The following is a 19,921-nucleotide window of genomic DNA, read 5'->3' as shown; positions in this document are numbered from 1 at the left end:
TGCCACCCGCCCACCAGAGTCGCCCGCGCGGGACCGTAAGCGACGCGACCGGGTGACAGGCAGCCTCAGAATACGTCTCCCGCTTCCTTTATTTGGTTCACAAGCCCCGCACACCCATCCAGGTCCGGCAGGCGGGTCAGGAGTACTCGCACAGGTGGCCGCATCCGGCGGGGCAGTGGGAGCTGCCCTCCAGCCACTTCATGATGTGCTGCAGGTGTCCGCCGTGACTGCAGCCCTGGCACCACACGAACAGACCCTTGACCACGTGGTGGCAGACGGCGCACATGCTGGCGCAGTGGTGGCACCTGTCGCAGACCCAGCCCCGGCTGCTCATGGGCCGCTTGCAGTGACTGCAGTTGACGTGCAGGGTGGTGGAGGCCTGGTTGAGGCAGCTGATGGCACGGCTGGTGCTGAGCTTGACCACCTGGTTGGACACATTCCAGAGGCAGAAACGCTGCAGCAGGTCGATGTAGGACGTGTACCAGTGCTCCTGGTGGTGCAGGGAGGGGAGGAAGGAGGTAAGAGACCAGGGTTTCGGGCACACTGAGGAGCTTCCCCCAAGTGTGCTGGGCACAGACAGAGGGGCGGGTGCAGGCGGGGCGTGCAGGGGTAGTCCTGGGGGTGGCAGCTGCTCCAGGGAGACCCCCCCAGACCCTGTCACCCACCTGGGTCTGCTCGTCGATGTCTTTGCGCACGCGTTCACCCAGCACAATGAGCACGGACACGGCCATCTGCACGTCGCCCTGCTCCGCATAGAAGCGCAGCATGTCACACACCAGGGCACTGAAGAAGTCAGGCGGCAGGCGGCTGTCGTACAGTGCGTGTGAGACGGAGATGAGTGAGAAGGAAGAGTCCACAGGCACCAGGGAGGCTGCATCTGCCTCGTTGCCACTCACATGGGGCGAGTCGGCCTTGTCTTGCAGGTGCTCAGGCCCGGGTGGGGTGTCCACAATCTCGTGGCGCAGTGGGAAGGCTTCCTGGGGCAGCACATACTCGGGCTCCTCAGCTGCAATGCAGGGGGGGGGGCGGTAGGCAGGGTATGAGCCTCTGGCCCCGCCTCCTGGCCCCACCCCTCCCCAAGCCCCCACTTACAGTGAGCGTGTTCCGGGTCTAGCAGGTACAGCTCGTCATCCTCACCTTCCACATCGCCCAGCAGGTAATCGGCAGGCACGTCGCTGCCCTCGGTCTCCTCGTTATCTGCCCGAGGGAGGGAGAGCATTGCAGGACCAGCTCACTCTGGGAGGCCCCAGTCTCACTCCCATGAATGCCCTGCGTCTGCTCCCAGCCTACCTTCGTTGGTGATAAGTGTGGCTGAGGAGTCCAGCAGCACTGTGTCACTCCGTGCATCACCCTTGCTGCGGTCCAGCCGAGTCTCACTGCCCAGCCCTGGGGCCATATCCTTTAGATTGAAACTGGAGGCAGGGAAAGCCGATGGATAGGTGGGCCCCAACAATCCCACCCTCTGGGGAAAGCCACCCCCAGATGTCTACCTGTTCATAAGTGGCAGGCCACAGGAGCTGCCCTTGCCCACACTGTGGTTGAGGTTGGTGGTGGACACCAGGCCAGGACTACAGTAGATGATCCGTAGCATGGTCCATGTCTGCGCCACCTAGGGGTGGGCACTGTTCACTCACGGGGGTCCTGGGTCCCTGGCGCCCCGTGCAGGCCCCCCTCTGCCTGGATGGAACCACAAACCCTCAGCTTTCAGCTGCCCCAGGGACCCAACGTCCTGGCCCGCCCCAGGTGGGAAATCGATGCCCATGGAAAGACAAAAACCCCAGCCTCAAACTTGCAGAGGCACAGAAAGAAAAGTGGAAATGAGCCTGGGGTCCCCAGGAGGTGATAAGTGAGGCAGTGTGGGCCTTCTGCGTAGGGCTGGACACCTCGGGAAGTCTAAAAGCAAGGATAAGCCAGAAGAGGGGGCTCCAGCCCAGACCTGCATCCCAGGAATGGCACTGGCATCTGGCCCACTTGGGGCTCTGGACACCCTTAGTTACTGGGGCAAGAGCCAGTGGTGACCTCAAGCAGAACTGAGCACTGAACTCAGGGCAGGATCTGGGCACAGCAGTCAGAGGAACTCTCTGACCCTACACCGAGGTCATGGCCCTCAACCCAGCCCTATGTACCTGGTTGCGGCCAAGCTCCCGAGCCACTTTCGCATTGTGGTCACAAAGCTCGGCCAGTGGCCGGCCAGCCAGGGCATAACGCTCAGCCGTGTCCACGAACCAGCTCATGCTACTGCTGCCAGGCTCCATCTCAAAGACACTGAGGGCACTGGAGGCGAGGCCTGAGAAGGGCTCGGCAGGGTCCAACTTGCGCTTGAAGAAAATTGGGTGGCGCCGATCCCCAGTGTAGGGCTTGCGCCCCGACTCAGTGGCCACTAGGCTCTCCTTGGCTGCGAAGGCCAGATCCCCAAAGAGACCATAGCAGAGGCCCTCAGGGTTGGCGCGCTCAACAGGCTGGCTGGCATCACGGAATAGGTGCTGGCATAGGGTGCTGTCCTTGGAGCCGGAGAGCAGGAAGGAGGGATCGTGCGGGTGGCGCCAGGCAATGCCTGTTGTGACATCGCGGTGCTCCTCAAACATGGCAGCTGGCACAAAAGGCCGGCGCACGTCCCACACGTAGATGTTGTGGTCCACCATCATGGAGCACGTAGCTAGGTGGTGGCGGCACTCAGGCCGCCACTTGACTCTGGCCACGGATGCAATGGTTTGCACGCAGTGCACCTCCTTAGCGCGGTGTGTGGTCATGTCCCAGACCTTTACCATCTTGTCACGCCCACCTGTGGCCAACCAGCCCCTGTGGAAGGCCCGTGAGGTCCTCAGTGACCTCTTTTGGGGTGGGAGGGCTCCCCACTCTGTCTCACAGGTCTTGAGGCAGTGAGAGAGCCCTTCCATAAGCCCCACCCATTTTGCCCCATTGCCCCGGCCCCCACCCCACCCCACACCTGTCCTCGGGGTGCCAGTCGCAGCAGAAGACAGGCCCATTGTGGGCCGTGAACATTCTCTCACAGCGGTCGGGCCGCCGAATGTCCCAGAGCTGCACGTTGCCGTTCTCAAAGGTGGAGGCGAATGTGAAGTAGTCCCGGATGCTGAACTGGACGTCACGCACACTCTCAGACTGGCCTGTGGGCAGGACGTCAGTGGAGGGAGAGTTGGGGGTGGGTGGGTGGGTAGCCTACAGGGACTCCAGCAGGGAGAGCAACCAAGGGGTATCCCTTGGAGTGAATGTGGACTGGTGTCACATGCCTGCCCATGGCGCAGGCCAGGAGGCCTAGAAGGTGGAGTAGATACTGCCAAGGCCTGCCCAGGGTGGACAAGGGTGAGGAGAGGCCTGGCAGAGCAGACACAATAGCCTGGGCTGGTGAGAGGGACACAGGCATTGGGTGGTTTTGACACAGGCTCCTGGACCTCGATTTTCCCTGGATTCTGCAACTGACATCAGTCCTTGGGCGAAGCTGTGGTCGGCTTCAGGACCAGGTATCAGAGCATTGAATGAACAGGGGCCTCAGTGGGCTGAATACAATCCTTCGGGGGCCTGAGGCCCACGGAGGCATGGATGGGATGCCCCAGGATCTGCCCAGTCCCTACACCTTGAGCTGGAGCCGCCAGGTCAGCCCCAGAGCACTGGACACCTTGAGGGTACACGTCCACCCCTGTGGACCACCACACCAAGAGCCTCTGAGTGCAGTGTCCAGCTTTTCCCCAGCACAGGTAGCTCAAGGTCTGTCTTAAGAGGCCCTCAGATTCTCTCTGGGCTCTGCCCTGTGCTTCACTTGGTCTCAGCGAGGTGAAAAGGGAGAGCTGGCTCAAGGGGGGTTGTCAGGGAGCTGGGCCTGCTGGGAAGAGAACTGCGGGGGGACCAGGCAGTGCACCACTCCCCACTGCTTCCCTGGGCTGAGGACCCTGGAGGTAGACTTTGTGCAATGAGGTGGCCTGGAGCTCTGAGGCAAGGAAAGAGGAGACAGCAAAACAAACCCTCTGCTCAGCTGCCCAGGTGGGCTGTGGATCTGCTCAGGCCCTGCTCTCTCCCTGATCTCACACTCAGCCTTGACTCCTGCTGACTCCATAAGTGCATCAGAGCTGTGACCACACTCCAGGTACCCCTCACACTTCCACCAGGCCTACCCCTGCCCTGCCCCTCTCCTGCTCACCTCCACCCACTCTTCCAGTGCCAGCTCGGCTGGCTCCTCCTCCAGGAAGCCCTCTGAGAGTACATCTGAGGGCCTTTGATGCACACAGCATTTCTCAACCTGCCTAGACAGGCCAGCCACCTGCAGAGATGCACACCTGCCCGACCCGCCTCCAAGGGCCTCACCCGAGAAGGTGCTGACAGAGTCCTTCCTGCGAAGGTCGAAACACTTCATGAAGCCATCCTGGGAGCCACTGAGCAGCACGTGGGCCTCAGTGGGGTGGAAGCAGACTTTGTTCACCGTGCGTTTGTGCTCCGTAAACAGCTGGTCCTGCTTGTTGCGGGATGGCCGGCCCAGGTTCCAGGTGACCACGACTCCATTAGTCGCCGCCGTGGCAAGCAGGTTCTCGTCCATCTGGTGCCAAACAACATCTGCACAGCTCAGGTTGAGCGAGGGCTTGCGGCCCACACGAAGGTTCAGCTTCTCCACAAACTGCTCCTCCTCAATGGCATAGATCTTGAAGATGCTGCGGCCTGCCACGACCACCTGGGCCGCGTCACGGCACACACTGATGGCATTGGCTGGTGCATCCAGGTGGCAGTGCATGGTGCGGCCCGTCAGCGTGCTGCCACCCAGGGCTGTAGTCACGCGAGACATCTTCTCCATGGGTGCACGGGTGGTGGGGATAGGTCAATGAAGTTGGCAGGGCTGGTCAGCCTGGGGGTAGGGACCTGGCAGTTAAGAGCCTTTACCCTGGGTGGTTCCTCCAAAACTGCTTAGTCCAGGGCAGTCCACCATTAGTCAGTCTGACAGGCAAATTCCATCACCCTGGCTGAGCAGTCAGAAGGCGCCATAGCTGCCCTGAGGCCAGTGAGTCCCATGTCTGACTTCTGGGGAAGACCCTACCTGGTCAGTCCCAGGCCAGGCCACCTCTCCAACCCCCCAACTGCCAGATTAGGATTGTCACTGGACGTTCGGTCAGTCAATCCCGCCCGGGGAAGCCAGGTGGTTCCCACCGTCCGCAAAGTCGGCCTCTGGAAGGCGGGCAGAAGGATAGAGGAGCCCGGAGAACACAGGCTATAAAGGCGCGAGGGACACAGAGGGACTTCAAGGACCGAGCTGTTTAAGGAGCCTGGGGGGGTCTGGCGAGACCGGAGGCAGGAGAGGCTGGCGGCGCGGAGGTTGCGGGCGAGCGGAGGCAGCGGGAACAGAGCTAGCCGAACGGAGAAGTCTCTCCTTCCGAGAGCACCCGAACCATTTCCTAAAATTGCCGGGCCGGGGAGGAACCGCCGCGCCGGAAGCAGCCCGTCTCTTTCCTGCCCCCCCGCCGGACGTGGTCCTTTTCTTGCCAGCCCCTCGCCGGAGGCGGGTGCCCACACTACAAACGTTCCGGATCCGGGAGCTACGCTGGTGGAGGCGGAGGGGTTGACCGGGACTAGGGGTAGAGGGGTTCCTCCGGTTCCGCCTCGAGTGGTGGTGGGGTTTTTTTTAATCACTTTTTTTTTTTTTTTTTTTTTTTTTGCGGTACGGGGGCCTCTCACTGTTGTGGCCTCTCCCTTTGCGGAGCACAGGCTCCGGACGCGCAGGCAGCGGCCATGGCTCACGGGCCCAGCCGCTCCGTGGCATGTGGGATCTTCCCGGACCGGGGCACGAACCCGTGTCCACTGCATCGGCAGGCGGACTCTCAACCACTGCGCCACCAGGGAAGCCCCTATTGCAGTATTTTAATGCTAATGCTCATCTCTGCCCCAAGGTCCATCAGCAAGTCCAGGCATCCCTAAACTAGTCCTGAATCCCTCCACCGTCTCCGCCTCCTTTCTCGCCCTCCCCGGGACCCCAAGAGCAGCCTTCCAACGGCTCTCCCTGGGTTCCTCGTTTCCCCTGATCTGAACCCCGCACAGCAGTCAGGTACCACTCTTTGGCCTTAGGTCCCCCATAAGTCCCCACCGCGCTGTGAGTAAATCCCAAACTCCCGGCCTCTTCCTCTCTCCGCGCACCTCCAGCCACGGCGGCTTCTAGCCCTTCTTCCAGCTGGGCAAGCTCTTCCCTGCCTCGTGGCCATCGCACGTTTTCGCCCGCTGTCCTCTCCAGAAGGGATCTCCTCCTTCAGAGTTCAGCTTACATGTCACGTTCTTGGAGGCCTTCCCTGGCCACCCCATTTAACGTGACCTCTCCACTGTCACCTCCACAGCGCTTGTCACAACCCATTCCTTTGTATACTGGTTGTCATCTGTTGCACACGAGTATGAACTCAACCAGGCAGAGATCACATCTGTCTCTGTCTCCAAGAGCTCGAGTGCCTGACCCGACCTGTTCACACAAGCGGCTCGGCTCAATCAGTGACTCTGTGAGCCTGCCTTTCTCTCCTGGGTATGAGCCCTGGTCTGTCCGTGCTGCACTGTGTGATCTTTTAGGACAGCGGTCCCCAACCTTTTTGGTACCAGGGACCAGTTTCGTGGAAGCCAATTTTTCCACGGACGTGGGACGGGGGTGGCTGGGGAGGTTCAGGCGGTAATGTGAGCGATGGTTCAGGTGGTAATGCAATCGATGGGGAGCGGCAGATGAAGCTTCGCTTGCTCGCCTGCCGCTCACCTTCTGCTGTGCAGTCGGGGGTGGGGGGGGTGTTGTGGACCCGTTTTAGGATATCCCTGACCCATTCCTATCCTTAGTTACCCTGTGCCTGAAACAGGCCTCATTTTTGCCCTTCTGGAAGGATAGGCTAGATCCTAGATATTTTGGAGGGAATGTTATGTGTAATAATTTTAGTGTCTCTCCCCCTCTGAAGCAGTGAGAGGTTAGGGACCTTCTGTTGGTCGCTGCTGGGTTTCCAGTCTGGCACAGTGTTACCAGCCTCTGCACGTTTGTTGAAAGAACCAGTAAGTCTGATGAGTTGAGAGGTGCACAAAAATTCAGACTTGGGCCACTCAGGACAGATACACCTTCCCCCCACCATGGCGTCATGACCTAAAACCAAATCAGATATGTGTTTTTACAACTTTTTTAATATATATTTTTATAAACAGGTCACGTGATAAAATAGCACAAGAAACACTTACCAAATATAAGGTTATATCTTCCGCATATACAGGAGAATGAGGTCGTATGTACAATAAGAAAATGATTTTAGGGGTTGGTTGGTTTTGTTTTCCTCTCTCCCCCTAATTTTTCCTCCTACAGTCGTTGGAAATATCACAGCTTCAGTTGCATTAATACTTTGGACAAATGGACAGCTGCCCCTCCCCACTAGGGAGCTGTGGGGAGGAGGGGCTGAAGAAACTGGCTCCTGACCACCTCAGCCCTGGAGCCTCTGGCCAGCGCTCCAGGGGCAGGGAAATCTTTGGGCTGTTGAACTGTTTCTCTTCAACAGCATCTCTCGCTCGCTCTTTCTCTCTCTCTCTCTCTCACTCTCTGGCTCTCTGGAAACTGGTTACTCTCTTCCAACCGGATGGGGGGGTGGGGGGAGTGTCCCAAGATTGGATGTGGGTGCTGTATATCCTGGGGCTCAAGGTTGGGATGGAAAGGGGTCCCAGCCCCCTCCTCAGTAATTGCCAAGATGTGCCAGCACCCCCGGGACCTCCCAATATCTTGGGATTGGACAGAACACGGTGAACCCATGTGGGCAAGTAGAAGTTTGGGAAGCTGGGGAGGGGTGTGAGGCTAGAAAGGAGCCCTCCCTCCTTTGGGTGTTGAGGGTGAGCTGGCCACTGGAAGATCGGAGCCGCTGGCTGGGGCCCCATTTCCCAGCTTCCACCTGACGGATACCTGCCCTGGGTGAAGTGTGATGCTGAGGGGCCTGGGCCCAGCTGGCTACAGGGGCTGCGGGGCAGGGTCCAGCCAGGACTGCTCCCAAGGCCTGCAGGCCCAGATGGTCGCTCCAGCTTCAGGTCTCTCAAGGTAGCTCTACCACCCCTGGGTTGAGGTGGACTGGAGCCAGCTGGGCTAATGTTGATTATGCCAGGGTCACTGTCAGCCCAGCGGTCCCTCTCCTAATCCAGTTCTGCCCTAGCCTGGCCAGGGCCCAAGGACCTTAGGCCTGTGTATAGGGGTGGGGCGAGCACGGCCTGTCTCACACAGCGGCAAAGAAGAGGGGAGGTCGCTGGGGTCAGGCTGGTATGAGGTGGGGGAAGGGCGGGTGGGACTTGGGCTCCTGGGCGGGCCATGGCTTTGGCGGCGGCCTGTTTCCCCTCACACCCCTCGGAGGGCTCCAGGCGCGGTGCAGTGGAAAATGCGGGAAGCCCTAGGGTCTCTTCCGGGCCCCCGTGTCCTGAGGGGACCCAGCTCCCCTCAATCCCCCTGGGCCCTGCCAGGGGTGGGGGGGACAGCGGGGAGACAGAGAGGGGTGTGGCGGGGAAGGCGGTAGGGGCGGCCGTCTGACGAGCTCAAAGCGCCCGCAGGACCGAGCCCCAGCCCCCCGCACCCAGCGGGCGGGCAAAGGATGGCTGCGGCTGTGGCGTGGTGGAGGGCGGGCGTGCAGTTGCGGGTGCGAGGGGCATGCACAAATTCCCCGAGCGTGCGTGCGTGCGCGGGGCTGGCCCGCCCACCGCCCTCCCTGCTCGAGGCGGGGCCGGGAGGAGAGCGAGGGGCCGAGAGGCGGGGAGGCCCTGCGCTACTCGACGACGAGGCAGCGGGGCAGGTGCTGCGAAAAGTACTTGAAGAGCTCGGGGGTAGCCCCAGGGCAGTTGGTCAGCTCCAGCTCCTCCAGCTCCTGCAGCTGCACCAGGCCCGACAGCCCGGTGGCGGTCAGCAGCGGGCAGCCTGCATCGGGCGGGAGGCGGGGCGGCGGCTGAGTGGGCGCGGCCCGAGGGCTCCGGAGGGCGGGGCTGGGGGAGGGAGCTCGGGGGCCGGGCAGGAGCAGGCCGGGCTAAACTTTGCCCGGCGTCTCCGCCTTCTGACTGGGACTTGGGACGCAGCGAGTCAGCACCAGGTATGGGTCTGCACAGGGGACCCGGCAGGGCTGGCGGAGTCGGACTAATGGGCGTGGGTGGTCACTGCCCAGGAGGACGGCGTGGGGGGGGGGGTCTCACCTGCCAGAGACAAGAGACGCAAACTCCTCATGGCCAGGAGGTGCTTCAGCCCGAAGTCCTGCACCTGGGCGGGAAGGCGGGGCGAGTTAACTATTTCCGTTCGCGCCCCGAGGGAGCCCCACTCCTGGGGTCAGGCCATAGGGGGCAGGGGGTGGGTTCAAAACGGGGGTTCTCAGTTCCCCACGGAGTCGGTGAGGCCCTGGGGACTCTTTGCGCTTCGCTTACGTCGGCCGCTTGGGTGTGGAGGGATCCCAGACTTCATTACAGGACCTGAGCGGGCCGGGTGCAGGCCAGCGGCTTGTCTGGGTGGAGGCTTTCCCCGTGCCCCCCACCTCCCCTGCCTACTCCCCAATCTCTGGAGGCATGGAGGGCTGATACCTGGCAGCACCATCGCAGGTAGAGGCTGCGAAGGGACGACATGGTGGACAAATAGCTGAGGCCAGTGTCCGTAATGCGTACACACCTGTGGTCGCAACAGAAGGAGGCTGCCCACCTTCAAAACACCCGACCCCTTCCTCCTTTTCCCGAAGTGTCCCGGTCGTGAACTCCCCTCCTGCCCCAACATGCCCCGCCCTTTCCATAGCCCCGCCCCACCAGGCTCCGCCCCCACCTGACCCCTCGGTGGTATTCCCTACTGGCGGGACAGAGCTCAGCCCTGCTCTCGTGTTATAGCCCACACTAGGCAGGCCTCTTATGAGGGCCCCGCCCCCCCCTTGCTGCAGCCCTACTCTAGCTATAGGCCTGTCCACTAGTCCACTAGGCTCCCTGCTTAGAGGTCCGGCAGGCCTCGCCCAGCCCTGCCCTCCAAGGCCCCGGGGTGGGGGACGCGCACACCTGTCCAGCACGAGCTCCTCCAGGCGGTGCAGGTCGCAGGCCACGTACTCGAGCGCCATGTCGGTGATGCGTGGGCACCACGAGAGGTCGAGGCTGCGTAGCTTGCGCAGGTTCTCGGCCACAAGCTCGACACCATCGTCGGTGACCTTGGAGCAGCCAGAGAGGCTGAGTGCGGTGAGGTTGGGCAGGCTGTGCACCACGTTGACCACGCCGTGGTTGGTGATCTCCCAGCAGGAGAGCAGGCGCAGCGTGTGCGTGCTGTGGCCCTGGCGTGCCGTGAAGTAGGCCAGTGCTGTGTCCGTCACGTGGTAGGCCTGCAAGCTCAGCTCAGCCAGGTTGGGCAGCAGCTGAGAGATAGCCGCGATGGCGTCGTCGGCCACGTTGATGCAGTCGCTCACACTCAGCGAGGTGATGCGCGCGCTCAGGCTGGACCACAGCCCAGCTTCGGTGAAGTCGTTGCAGCCTGACAGCTCGAGGCGCACCACACCCTGCATCTGCTCCAGCATCACCTGAGGGCGGGCAGGCGCGGGGTCAGGAGGCCCCGACCTCCCCCTCGCCAGGGTGCAACCCTACCACGTTTTCCCCAGACACGCCCCTTCCCCCAGGGCGTGGTGAGGATGGTAGGAGACAGAGCAGAAGGAGCCCACCGAGGGGCAGGAAGCTGTGTTTTTAAGCGTGTATATGGTGTAAACATGCATCAAGCTGTATTCTGACAAGTGCACTTTACAGTGTGTTCGTTACACTTGAACAACATCTAAAAGAGGAGGCAGGGCACAGGGGGCCTGGGAGTCCAGGGCCTGGCCAGAGCAGGTGCTCAGAGCCATAGGTGTTAATGATGTGATGTTAAGAGTCCAGGTCCCGGGGAAGGGGCTGCCTCCACAGCTGCTCCTCTGACCTTTGCCTGTTTCTCCCACCTCCTCCAGCATCCTCCCTACCCAATGTGAGCTTCTTGGGCATGCATGGCCTCGCATTTAATTGACTGCTTTGCTGTTGCTGTCTTGAAATTCTTAGTCATCTTTGAACAAGGAACCCGAATTTTCATTTTGGTCCCCCAAATTATGTAGCCAGTCCTGCTCCCCCCACCCCAGAGCTACACTCCTCCTCAGGACACCGACCCCACCCTCGGCTGCTTTGCTGCTTGTGTGCCCAAGCTTCTTCCTACTCCCCCCACATGTGCTGAGTGGCTGCTGCCTGGCCCTGCCCCCCATCCCTGCCCTTCTGGGCCAGTGGTGGTGCGCACCTCCAGGCCGGCATCAGTGATGGTGGAGCGCTTGAGGCTCATGGCCTTGACACCCTTCTTGGAGAGGGCATAGTTGTCGATGAACTCACAGATGTCCAGGTCGGAGACACCGACCAGGCAGAAACCCTCAAAGCCACGTGCTGCGAAGCCCTGCAGGTTCACGAACTCCTTCTCACCTCCAGGCAGAACTGTGTAGAGCTCCTTGGCATGCAGCACAGGCGTGAGGCCTGCCCAGAACTTGGGCTGGTAGAGCACACGCCTCCAGGCCTTGCACACCTGGGCCAGCACGCACCTCTCGCAAGCTGAGAAGTACCAGAAGAGGCCATTGAGGATCTTCTCGTCTGTGGCCAGTGGCGGCCGCTCTACTGGGGGCCCGGGCACTGGGGCTAAGGCTGGTCCACCAAGGGGGAGCCCTGCCTGGGGGCACAGGCCCCCGGCCAGAGCAGCCCGGGGCGGTGGGGCAGCCAGGCTGGGTGGTGGGAGGGTGGGCGGGGGTGGCTGGCAGGGGCGGTTCTTGGCAGCCGGCGTGCCCTTGGTGATGCTGGCTGTGCCCAGGCCGTTCGGCTGGCCTGGCAGCTTCACCAGGCCATTGCGAGGCAAGCATGGAGGCTTGGGGTCGCCGTCGACGCCCGGGCTCGACATCTTCCTCGCTCGGTCTGCAGACAGTGTCCAGGAGAGAGGGTAGTGAGTCTGCTGCCAGGGCAGAACTGAACTCCTTTCCATCCATGGGCGTCCCCTCCCATGCCATTCCCAGAACCACCCAACAGAAAGGATCTGAGTGTAAGTCCCTCCCTCCCTGACTGAGCAGTTACAGGAAGGCAGGGCTGGTCATGACCACGACACTCCTTGAGCACCTACTGTATGCACTGAGCTCAACCTCCACCCACTCACAGAGCTTTTCGATACCTAGGCACTATGGCTCCCATTTTACAGATGACAGAACAGAGATGGAGGGACATTCGCCCATGACTGCTCCCTTTACCTTTGCTGCTCACCATCAATGTCTGCCAGGCCTGCCTCTGCTGGACAGGGGCTGGGGAACTGAGGGTTTGGGGCATTCTCTGGCCACTCCTCTATGGGGTGCCAGCGTAGCTGTCTGGAGTGGTTTGAGTAAGCCATCTGAGACTCACATACCAGCCTCTGAGAATCTCAGTGGCTACAGGAGGTTCTGTGGCTCAGAATCTACCGAGAGAAAGGGCAGGTGTCTTCCCAGGGTGCTTACCGTGATGCCAGCACAGTGAGCCCTGCACACATACTGTTTCTTTAATCCTCCACTCAACCCACTGAGGACGATGACTGTACCCACTGTACAGATGAGGAAATCATGGCTGAGGCAGCATGAGTTGCTTGCCTGAGGTCATAGTAAGTGGTGGAGCCAAGACATGGACACTGAGCTGGCTGTGGAAGGCTATGTGTAGGGAGCTTCCCATAGGGTGGGGGCTGAGACCAACCCCTAGCTCCCCTCCTCAGGCCTCCAAGGCTGTGAATGGGTGGCAGAGGGCACTGGGCACAGACAACCTGGAGAGAAGGGGCAGCAGGACCCCCACAGCGCTACCATCTGTCCCACATTCCAGATCTCCTGCCCATCCCCACCTCAGACATTCAGCGAGGAGGCAGCATACCCAGTGGCTCACCCCACTCTGGCTATGTGGCTTTGGGGAGCCACTTCCTTCCCCAAACCTCACTTTCCTCACTTCAAAGCCTGGGAAGTGACGATACTGCTCCACGGGACAGCATGTGACAAGGACTACGTGCAGTGCATGGCTCATAGTGAGCTTGCTGGCCAAAGGGTGAGCGGACAGGAGACCCCAGGAGGGAGGGGAGCCAGTGGTCCTGCCCTGCTCTTCCCAGTACCACACCCTCCACTGGCGTCCAAGCCCTGGACAGGACAACACTTGCCAGTATTCCACACCTGGGGAGGGGGTGCATCCTGGGCTGGGTCCAAGGGTCTTACTGTAACATGTGGCCCTCATGGCTGCCAACCAGCTTTGGGTCCAAAGGCCTTCCTGCCCTGGTAGCCATGAACTTTCAGGCTGGCAGTCCACCCCAGGGCCTCCCTCCCCCGAGGAGGCTCCCACACCTTGACTGCCCCTTCACTACAGCTCATGACCGGGTAGTAGCAGCCTCACACTGGCTGATACACGACATCCCTGACAACATTTGCTGAATGCCCACTGGGATAATTGTGTATTTCAACCTTACAGCAGCCTGGGTGGGGGGCACAGGGGAAAGCACTACTGTTACCACCGTTTTCAGATTAGGAACCGGAGGTTCCCAGGAGGTACAGTTGGCCCACAGTGGCAGGAGTGGCCTGACATGAGGGCTGCCCGATATTGCTTAATGCCAGTACATAGGAGGGGACCATCCTGGGACAGCAGTGCCTCATGGGGGACAGGATGAAGCCCACAATTGCCCCTGCCCCACTACTGGGGCCAGTGGAGAGGCTATCCTGGCAACTCCCTCCTGCGGTTTGTGCTGGGTACAGAGGGGTAGCCCCAGCCTGAATACCTTCTGTGTCCCCAGAGCAGGGCACGCCGGCTTTCCGCAGAGCAGGCGCGGCCGGCCTGACGCCCGGAGGCAGCACCATGGACAGCGCCCCTCCAGCCGCCTCGCGCGGGCTAGGAGGCCACGCCAGTCCCGGCCCGCTCCACCACGGACAGCGGCGGGGTGGGGTAGGGAGGGGTACGGCCCGGCAAACCCAGTTCAGTTGGAGCTGGGAGGGGCCCTGGAGGCTTGGGGTGTGGGGCGGGGGGAGGAGACGCCCGCTCGGCTAAGATCCGGAGGAGGAGGCGGCGGAGGCGGCACCAGGGGAGAAATAACTCAAGAGCAGTGCCGATTTAGGTTGAAAATTCTCCCAGCCATGGGTGTGCACGTGGAGCGCCTGAGTTGGGGGGATCACGTGTATGCCCCGGGCATCTGCGGGGCTCCCTTCCCGTCCCCCACAGGAGCTCACATTTGCATACACCCACAGTCCCATCCCCACCCTCCAGACCTCAGGGTGGAACTGGCCCATGGAAAAGAGTACACAGGAGGGAGGGGCCATGCCAAAGATGGCCCGCAGCAGCCTGTGAGGCGTGTCCAAGGCCTGACTGCCCCTCATCCCACACCCCATCCCCGGCCAGAAGGCACTGGTCAGCCTGTTGGTCAGCACCACCCCCCCATATATGCCCTGGGTTGGAGCTGCCTTCCCACAGAGGCGGCCCTGCTGCTCCCCAGCCTTGTCCACGGTCTTCCTGTGCTACAGCTGCTCCTCATCCTTAAGCCTCTCACCCAGCCTGAGCCCTGGCTCTTTAGCTCAAAACTAGAAACAGCCACACATTAGCCCAGGGGTCAGGGCTTTGGGAGAATGCTCACTGTTCACTTTGGAAATGGGTCTGCCTGCCAGTTAGGCAAGAGGTCCCTGGGGGGCTGGGATGAGGGCCCCTCTGCCTGGCCCTGACCCTGGCCCCACCCCCCCAGCCAGACGGGTTGCAGAGCCTCCCACCTTCTTGGTACCTGCCCCCGCTGCCCCCAGTGGGGCTAGGAGGACCTGCTTGGATTTTCCTGCCAGGATGGGGCAGGGGCAGCTGCCAGTCCGCTGGGGACTACTTCCCCTTTAGGGATAAGCACGAGAAGCTAACGCCAGGAAAAGAGGCTTTTAAAATAAGATGGTCAGGCTTGCACTATTCTTAGCCTCAGCCCCTGGTGTGTTGTGTCTCTGTGTGGAGTGGAGTTCTGGGGGAGGCCTCCTCCTGGGATAGGCTGCAGGGGCTCGAGGGTCCTGGGTTCACCCCAGAAGGAGGGAGGTGATGGTCACTACTTTAGTTGTCTTGTCCTCATCAGCCTGAGCCAGAGCTGGATCAGGGTGCCACTTGGGAGAGCTAACCATGCCTCTGTGTTTCCCCAGCAGACTCATGTGAAGCATGGGGGGGTCCCAGGGGCTCGCGGGAGGACTCCAGACCTTGGTGGCTTCCAGGCTAAGGGTCTGCAGATTGCCATGCTGGGGCTTCATAAGGAGCTGCCTCTCCTGCAAGTCAGGTCACTGGGCCCCAAGACTCAGCAAGTCCACCTCACAGCCTCACTTCTAGCCCCTTTTCGTCCTGACCCTACAGTTCAGCCAGACCCTCTGTCCTGCATTCCTCCTCCCCTCCCCTCTCTGCCTGGGCACATGCTGGTCCCCCTGCTTGCTCAGTAGGCCTCCCTGCTCCGTAACCCTGCCAGCTCCTTCGCTGCCATCCTTCAGTGTGAGCACTGCCCCTGCCCCTCCCTGGGGGACCCCCAGCACCGGGGAAGCATAACCAGAGTCTCCGCCATCACGTGCATTATCATCACCGTCTACCTGTCTGCCTCTCCTTGGCTGGGGACTCCTTGAGGACAGACAGCGTGACTACTGAGTGGCCTCTGAGTGCTTGCTGAATGAAAAGAATGGCAGTCCATTTATCAGGGTCATGCAGAAAGGGGTGCAGCTGACAGAGGCCCAGGAGGCGGGACGGAAGGCAGTCAGTGGAGAAGCTGTAGCTCAGCTTGTCAGTCCTGGTGGCAGAGGCCAGTGTCCATAGGGGAGGGAGGGGTTGGTGCCAGAGTCCCTGAGAAGGCTCCCAAGACCCTGGGGCTTGGGGTGGGCCTTGCCGTTATTCTGACCTTTGGGAAGAGGACGGCTCATGTTTCCTTTTTGACTGAGTTCCCCCCCACCCCGAGAGCTGCAGAGTTAAGGAAGCTGGATGCCTGTTCCCCATAATCTGGCCAGACCTGGGGGGCAGGGGACAGGAAGCACCAGAAGGGAGGGAAGCCTGGTCTGCTCTTCCCAGCACCACGTGCCCCCCCTTCCACCCACTGCTGGTCTGAGCCCATCAAACACTGCCTGACCACAAGTGGGGAGAGAGAGGCTCGGAGAGTGAATTTTCAGAAGTTGTACAAAGCTGGGATTTGACCCCAAGACTCAGGCCAGGCATGGTGGTCCAGAGGGCAGTCCCGGGCCCCCACCAGCCTGCTGCTGCCTCCTTTCTCTGCTCTGTTCTGCTTCAGTCCCTGTGCCCTTCCAGCCTGGGTCCCTCCGCTGGGGTCTCTCCCAGCGTGCCCCTGTCATGCCCCTGTGCTCCTTCCAGAGGCTGCAAGCTGATGTCAACCACTGGCACACTCTTCTTTTAGATTGCTCATGCCCAGGAAACCCCCCACTCCTCATGGCCCTAAGCTCAGAGGTCTCTTCCTCCATCCCTGATACCCCCACGTAATGCAGTGTGCCCTGGATGCTGGGGGGCCCGGCCCCAGTAGAACCTGCACTGACCAGTTCTCCCTGCTAGCTGAAGACCATGGAGCTGGGCAGGGCATTGGTAGCCAGAAAAACTCACATCAGGTCGATCTGCAGTGCTGGCCCCAGGGGCTGGGGTGACAACTAGGATAGTTTGGGATTGGGGACACAGCGCAGGCTGACAAATTCCATGACAAGCCCTGTGACTCAGGCACATTCACATCCCTGCCACTTTGCACACGTCCTAGCAGCAGCGCTCCCCTCCCGCCCCCAGCTCGGAGATGCTTCTGGGGTGCGGGCTGCCCCACCCGTGCACTGGGGGCTCTGGGAAGGGAGCACGTGGGCCTCAGGAGAGACCTGAGTTGGTGCTCAGCAGACCAAGTCCTGAGGCCAAACTCAGGGCAGCTCAGCCATGTGGGGCCGGGTGCCTCGGGGGTGGGTGTTGGGCTTCAGTCCTCATCTTGGCCTCTCTGCTCTGAAGGACCTGAGCCCCACAGGGCCTAGGCCTGGGGCATCTAGTGCCTCAAACACTGCCAAGGGAAGGAATGTGGCCTGAGCCCACCCTCTGCAGCTGGTCTGGCTAAGGCTCCTCCCGGGCCACTGGTAAGGAAGGTTCTGGGCCACCCACTTACCCCATAGTGCTTCCTTTGCTGCCACCGTCGCTCTTCCCCTGAGCCAGCCCTCTGAGACGCAGCAGCAAGCTCCCACGTGTGACAAGATGGGGGCTGTGGAGAGCTGACAGCGCCAGCCAAGGAACCCCTTCCCCGACCTCCAGGTGAGGTGTCTCCCTGGCTGAGAAGGCCTGCCTGAGGCCCAGCTGTCTTGAGTGTCCCAGGTGCCCTGACCTCGGGGCCACTTGTTTCCTTTTGAGCAGTGGGAAACAGGACTCATGCAAGTGCCCTGGAAGCGGGTGTGAGCTGCAGGGTGGCATCTGTCCCATGAACCTCCCCAGCGTTAGAGGTGCCCATAGGCCTCCCAAGGCGAGGGGTGGTAGAGGTGGGGGAGCCAGGCCAGGCTGTGGACGCGGCAGGCACTGGGCCAGATGAATCCTGGGGTCCCTGAGGGCTGAACAGCCCTCCCTGCTGTGCCAGTGTTTATGACTGGGGCTTGAATTTCCCTCCTCCCCAGATAGCACTCGGTCCAGCCCTATGGCCACCTCCTGCCAAGCCAGTGGGTCTCCATCAGGCCTCTGCCCTGGCCTGTGGGACCCCAAACCTCTCAAGGTCCTGAGCTAGCTCAGGCCTTCTGCTCCAAGGCTGCTGTCCAGTATCTCTCAAAGGAGCCTGCTGGAAGAAAGGGCCCCATGCCCCACGTGGCCCCGGGGAGGCCTGAGCTGACCCTGGTCAGTGGGCCCTCGGAGGCGGCAGGTGAAGCAGCATGTGGCGTCTGCCCTCTCCGTGGAGGGAAGGCTTCCTGTGCAGAGGCTGGGAGGGGCTGGAGGAGTGGCCACTGGGCTCCAACAACCAGGCCTTCTCTCCTTCTGGGGTCATGGGTGGGGACTCTCCCCACCCACTCAAACTCCCAGAAGGACAAGACCCTCCCCCAGCAGTCTCAGGGTGCCCAGTTCTCCTTCTGGGGCCCTTCAGCCTTGGACATCGCCCAACCCCTCCTCCAGAGCCAGGCACGTGGCCAGCCCCCTCCCTTCGCCTCGTCTTCCCACTGTGGCAGCTCCAAACAGGGCCAGGTTCAGGTGTCCAGAGGCAGATCAGCCACCGGGCCACACGTTCACAAGCTCCTCCTGGAGTGTAATTGTATATAACACCTGTCTCACAGGGGCAGGGGCTAATGGTGCTGGGGTGGGGAGCCCAGAGTGCAGTGGGGTCCAGGACCTCACCCAGCCAACCCAACTGGGGTCCTGCAATTCGGCTTCCACAGGGGCACAGCACCGTGGCACCGACCCCCAGCCTTGGTCCAGTTGCCATGGGGATCGAGCCTCGACCAGGCCAGCCACTGGGGTGAAGGGCTGCGGGAAGGCCTGGCAGGGCTGGAGGCCCAGCTGCAGCAGCCAGGGAAGGGGCTGCGGTTACGTAAGCCCTCCGGGGGTGGCGGCGACGCTGTCCCAAGCCCCCTCCCCGCGTCGTCCTCATTGTGGCCTCCGCGGTGTTGTGGCCTGGCCCCCTACCCGCCCTGTAAGCCTGGCCCGGCACACACACCTTACCTGGGCCCGGGCTCCTGGCTCATGCCACGCTGTCCACCGGGCGTCCTCCCGTCATGGGGAGCCCGGCATGGGCACCGGCGAAGCGGGGAGGCGGCCGAGGTGCTGGTCTGGCAGGCAGGGCCCGGCCGCGCCCCGCGCCCGGCCTGGCCGGGCCCCCTCTGCCGCGCCTCGAAGAAGAGCTCCCGGGTGGGAGAGGATCGGCCGCCCCGAGCCTCCCACCAGGGAGGCTGAGGCTGTGCCCAGATAAATAAGGCCGCTTTGCAGGGAGCCGGGCGGGCGCCTCCTCCCTCCCCTCGCCCTCCTCCTCCCCGCCCTCCTCCTCTGCCCTCCTCCCCGCGCTCCTCCCCGGCCGCCGGCGGCGCCGCGCCCGCCCCCCGCCCGGCCTTACGCGCCGCTCCCTCGCGCGCCCCCGTTGCCGGTAGCCAATCCGGGTTGGCAAGCCCGGGCGGGGGCGCTGAGGATGCTGAGCCCCGCCGCGCCCTACCGCGCGCAGAGCGCGCTCCCGCGGCGGCGTGCACGGGCACGCGCCAGCCCGGACCTCACCCCCGCTTCCCCTCGCCGCGGGCGCCCGCACAATAACAAACCCTGGCGCACGGCGGGTCGGGGAGGGGAGAGGAGGGCAGGGGAGGGCGGGAGAGGGAGGAAGGCGAAGGAAGGGCCGGGCGCGCAAAGGGAGAGCCGGGTGGAGCGAGCCCTGCCTTTTGCGGAGCTGTGGGGACCCCGAATCCTGCGGGGCGGAGAGGACTCGAGCTTTTGGGCGCCGGCCGTCCGACCCTCCCCCTCCTGGCCCCTCTTGCGGAGCCGGTGGCCAGGCCCCCTGAGCGGCCCTCGCATCTCCCGCGCACCTGCGGGGTGCCAGGCCCAGGAACCTCTCTCAGTGAGGAGCGCAGTTGCACACCCGCAGAGCCGAGAAACAAGAGACCAGTAGATCATTTCAGAGAGTGACGAGTGCGGTGAACGTTCAAGAGGGTCACGTGATGGCGACCGCGCGAGGTTGGTGGTGGGAGTGGGGCTCCTGAAAACAAGACGCTTAAACTGAGTGCCCCAAGGGTGAGAGGGCAGACGAAGTTGTTCAGGAAGGGATGTGCAAAGGTCCTGAGGCCTAAGGAGCCAGGCAAGTTCCCTCTGGAATGGGTTGCAGGCCTCGGTGGTGGCAGCTCTATAGGGCAGGCTGGGTGGGGGGCAGTGGGGTCTGGCGGGAGGGTGTGGAGGGCTCTGTCTGGGCCACTGGGGATGCCAGGCCTCCCAGCAGGCTCAGGGCAGAGGACAGCGGCTAATATCGCCCATCCTGGGACCTCCTGGGAGT

The 19,921-nt window shown here is 62.1% G+C and overlaps 3 protein-coding genes across 5 annotated transcripts; 1 reads left to right on the top strand and 2 right to left on the bottom strand.

Annotated features, from left to right (window-relative positions):
• Positions 1–71: 71 nt before the first annotated feature.
• Positions 72–4,933, bottom strand: WDR24 (WD repeat domain 24). The gene is made up of 8 exons (XM_027117972.1): positions 4,318–4,933; positions 2,948–3,125; positions 2,127–2,799; positions 1,491–1,609; positions 1,291–1,412; positions 1,093–1,197; positions 666–1,006; positions 72–490 (listed from the first exon to the last, which is right to left on the bottom strand). Exons 1-8 carry the CDS (start codon positions 4,796–4,798, stop codon positions 137–139), a joined length of 2,373 nt encoding a protein of 790 aa, XP_026973773.1. The 5' UTR covers positions 4,799–4,933; the 3' UTR covers positions 72–136.
• A 3,098-nt stretch (positions 4,934–8,031) lies between these two features.
• Positions 8,032–18,694, bottom strand: FBXL16 (F-box and leucine rich repeat protein 16). Of its 3 annotated transcripts, XM_027117965.1 has the most exons (5): positions 11,231–14,487; positions 9,991–10,499; positions 9,535–9,619; positions 9,157–9,220; positions 8,032–8,887 (listed from the first exon to the last, which is right to left on the bottom strand). In XM_027117965.1, the coding sequence occupies exons 1-5, from the start codon at positions 11,951–11,953 to the stop codon at positions 8,739–8,741; spliced, it is 1,530 nt and encodes a 509-aa protein (XP_026973766.1). In that variant the 5' UTR covers positions 11,954–14,487; the 3' UTR covers positions 8,032–8,738. The 3 variants fall into 3 exon arrangements, with proteins under 3 accessions (XP_026973766.1, XP_026973765.1, XP_026973764.1); XM_027117964.1 differs by lacking the exons at positions 8,032–8,887; positions 9,157–9,220 and adding an exon at positions 18,616–18,694 and having other exon boundaries at positions 9,479–10,499; positions 11,231–11,886; XM_027117963.1 differs by lacking the exons at positions 8,032–8,887; positions 9,157–9,220 and having other exon boundaries at positions 9,479–10,499.
• LOC113626618 (translation initiation factor IF-2-like) lies at positions 16,440–18,982 on the top strand. Its single transcript, XM_027118373.1, has 2 exons — positions 16,440–16,539; positions 17,805–18,982. The coding sequence occupies exons 1-2, from the start codon at positions 16,440–16,442 to the stop codon at positions 18,860–18,862; spliced, it is 1,158 nt and encodes a 385-aa protein (XP_026974174.1). The 3' UTR covers positions 18,863–18,982.
• Positions 18,983–19,921: the final 939 nt, after the last annotated feature.

The sequence above is a fragment of the Aethalodelphis obliquidens genome, unplaced genomic scaffold (genome assembly GCF_003676395.1).
Source record: "Aethalodelphis obliquidens isolate GAN/ISIS:26980383/991018 unplaced genomic scaffold, ASM367639v1 scaffold18, whole genome shotgun sequence".
Classification (NCBI taxonomy): domain Eukaryota; kingdom Metazoa; phylum Chordata; class Mammalia; order Artiodactyla; family Delphinidae; genus Aethalodelphis; species Aethalodelphis obliquidens.
The sequence above is the reverse complement of the archived record's forward strand: the minus strand, read 5'-3'. Positions and strand labels throughout refer to the sequence as shown.

Bases quoted from the DNA above. Each gene is read 5' to 3' on its own strand.
- WDR24 (XM_027117972.1), bottom strand. From the start codon at position 4,798: ATGGAGAAGATGTCTCGCGTGACTACAGCCCTGGGTGGCAGCACGCTG. The intron at 1,007-1,092 runs GTAAGTGGGGGC...CCTGCATTGCAG, and splicing joins AGACCCGGAACACGCTCACT to CTGAGGAGCCCGAGTATGTG. The intron at 491-665 runs GTGGGTGACAGG...CTGCACCACCAG, and splicing joins ACATCGACGAGCAGACCCAG to GAGCACTGGTACACGTCCTA.
- FBXL16 (XM_027117963.1), bottom strand. From the start codon at position 11,953: ATGGAAAGGAGTTCAGTTCTGCCCTGGCAGCAGACTCACTACCCTCTC. The intron at 10,500-11,230 runs GTGCGCACCACC...GCCCGCCCTCAG, and splicing joins TCACTGATGCCGGCCTGGAG to GTGATGCTGGAGCAGATGCA.
- LOC113626618 (XM_027118373.1), top strand. From the start codon at position 16,440: ATGCAGTGTGCCCTGGATGCTGGGGGGCCCGGCCCCAGTAGAACCTGC. The intron at 16,540-17,804 runs GTAGCCAGAAAA...GACCCTGGTCAG, and splicing joins TGGAGCTGGGCAGGGCATTG to TGGGCCCTCGGAGGCGGCAG.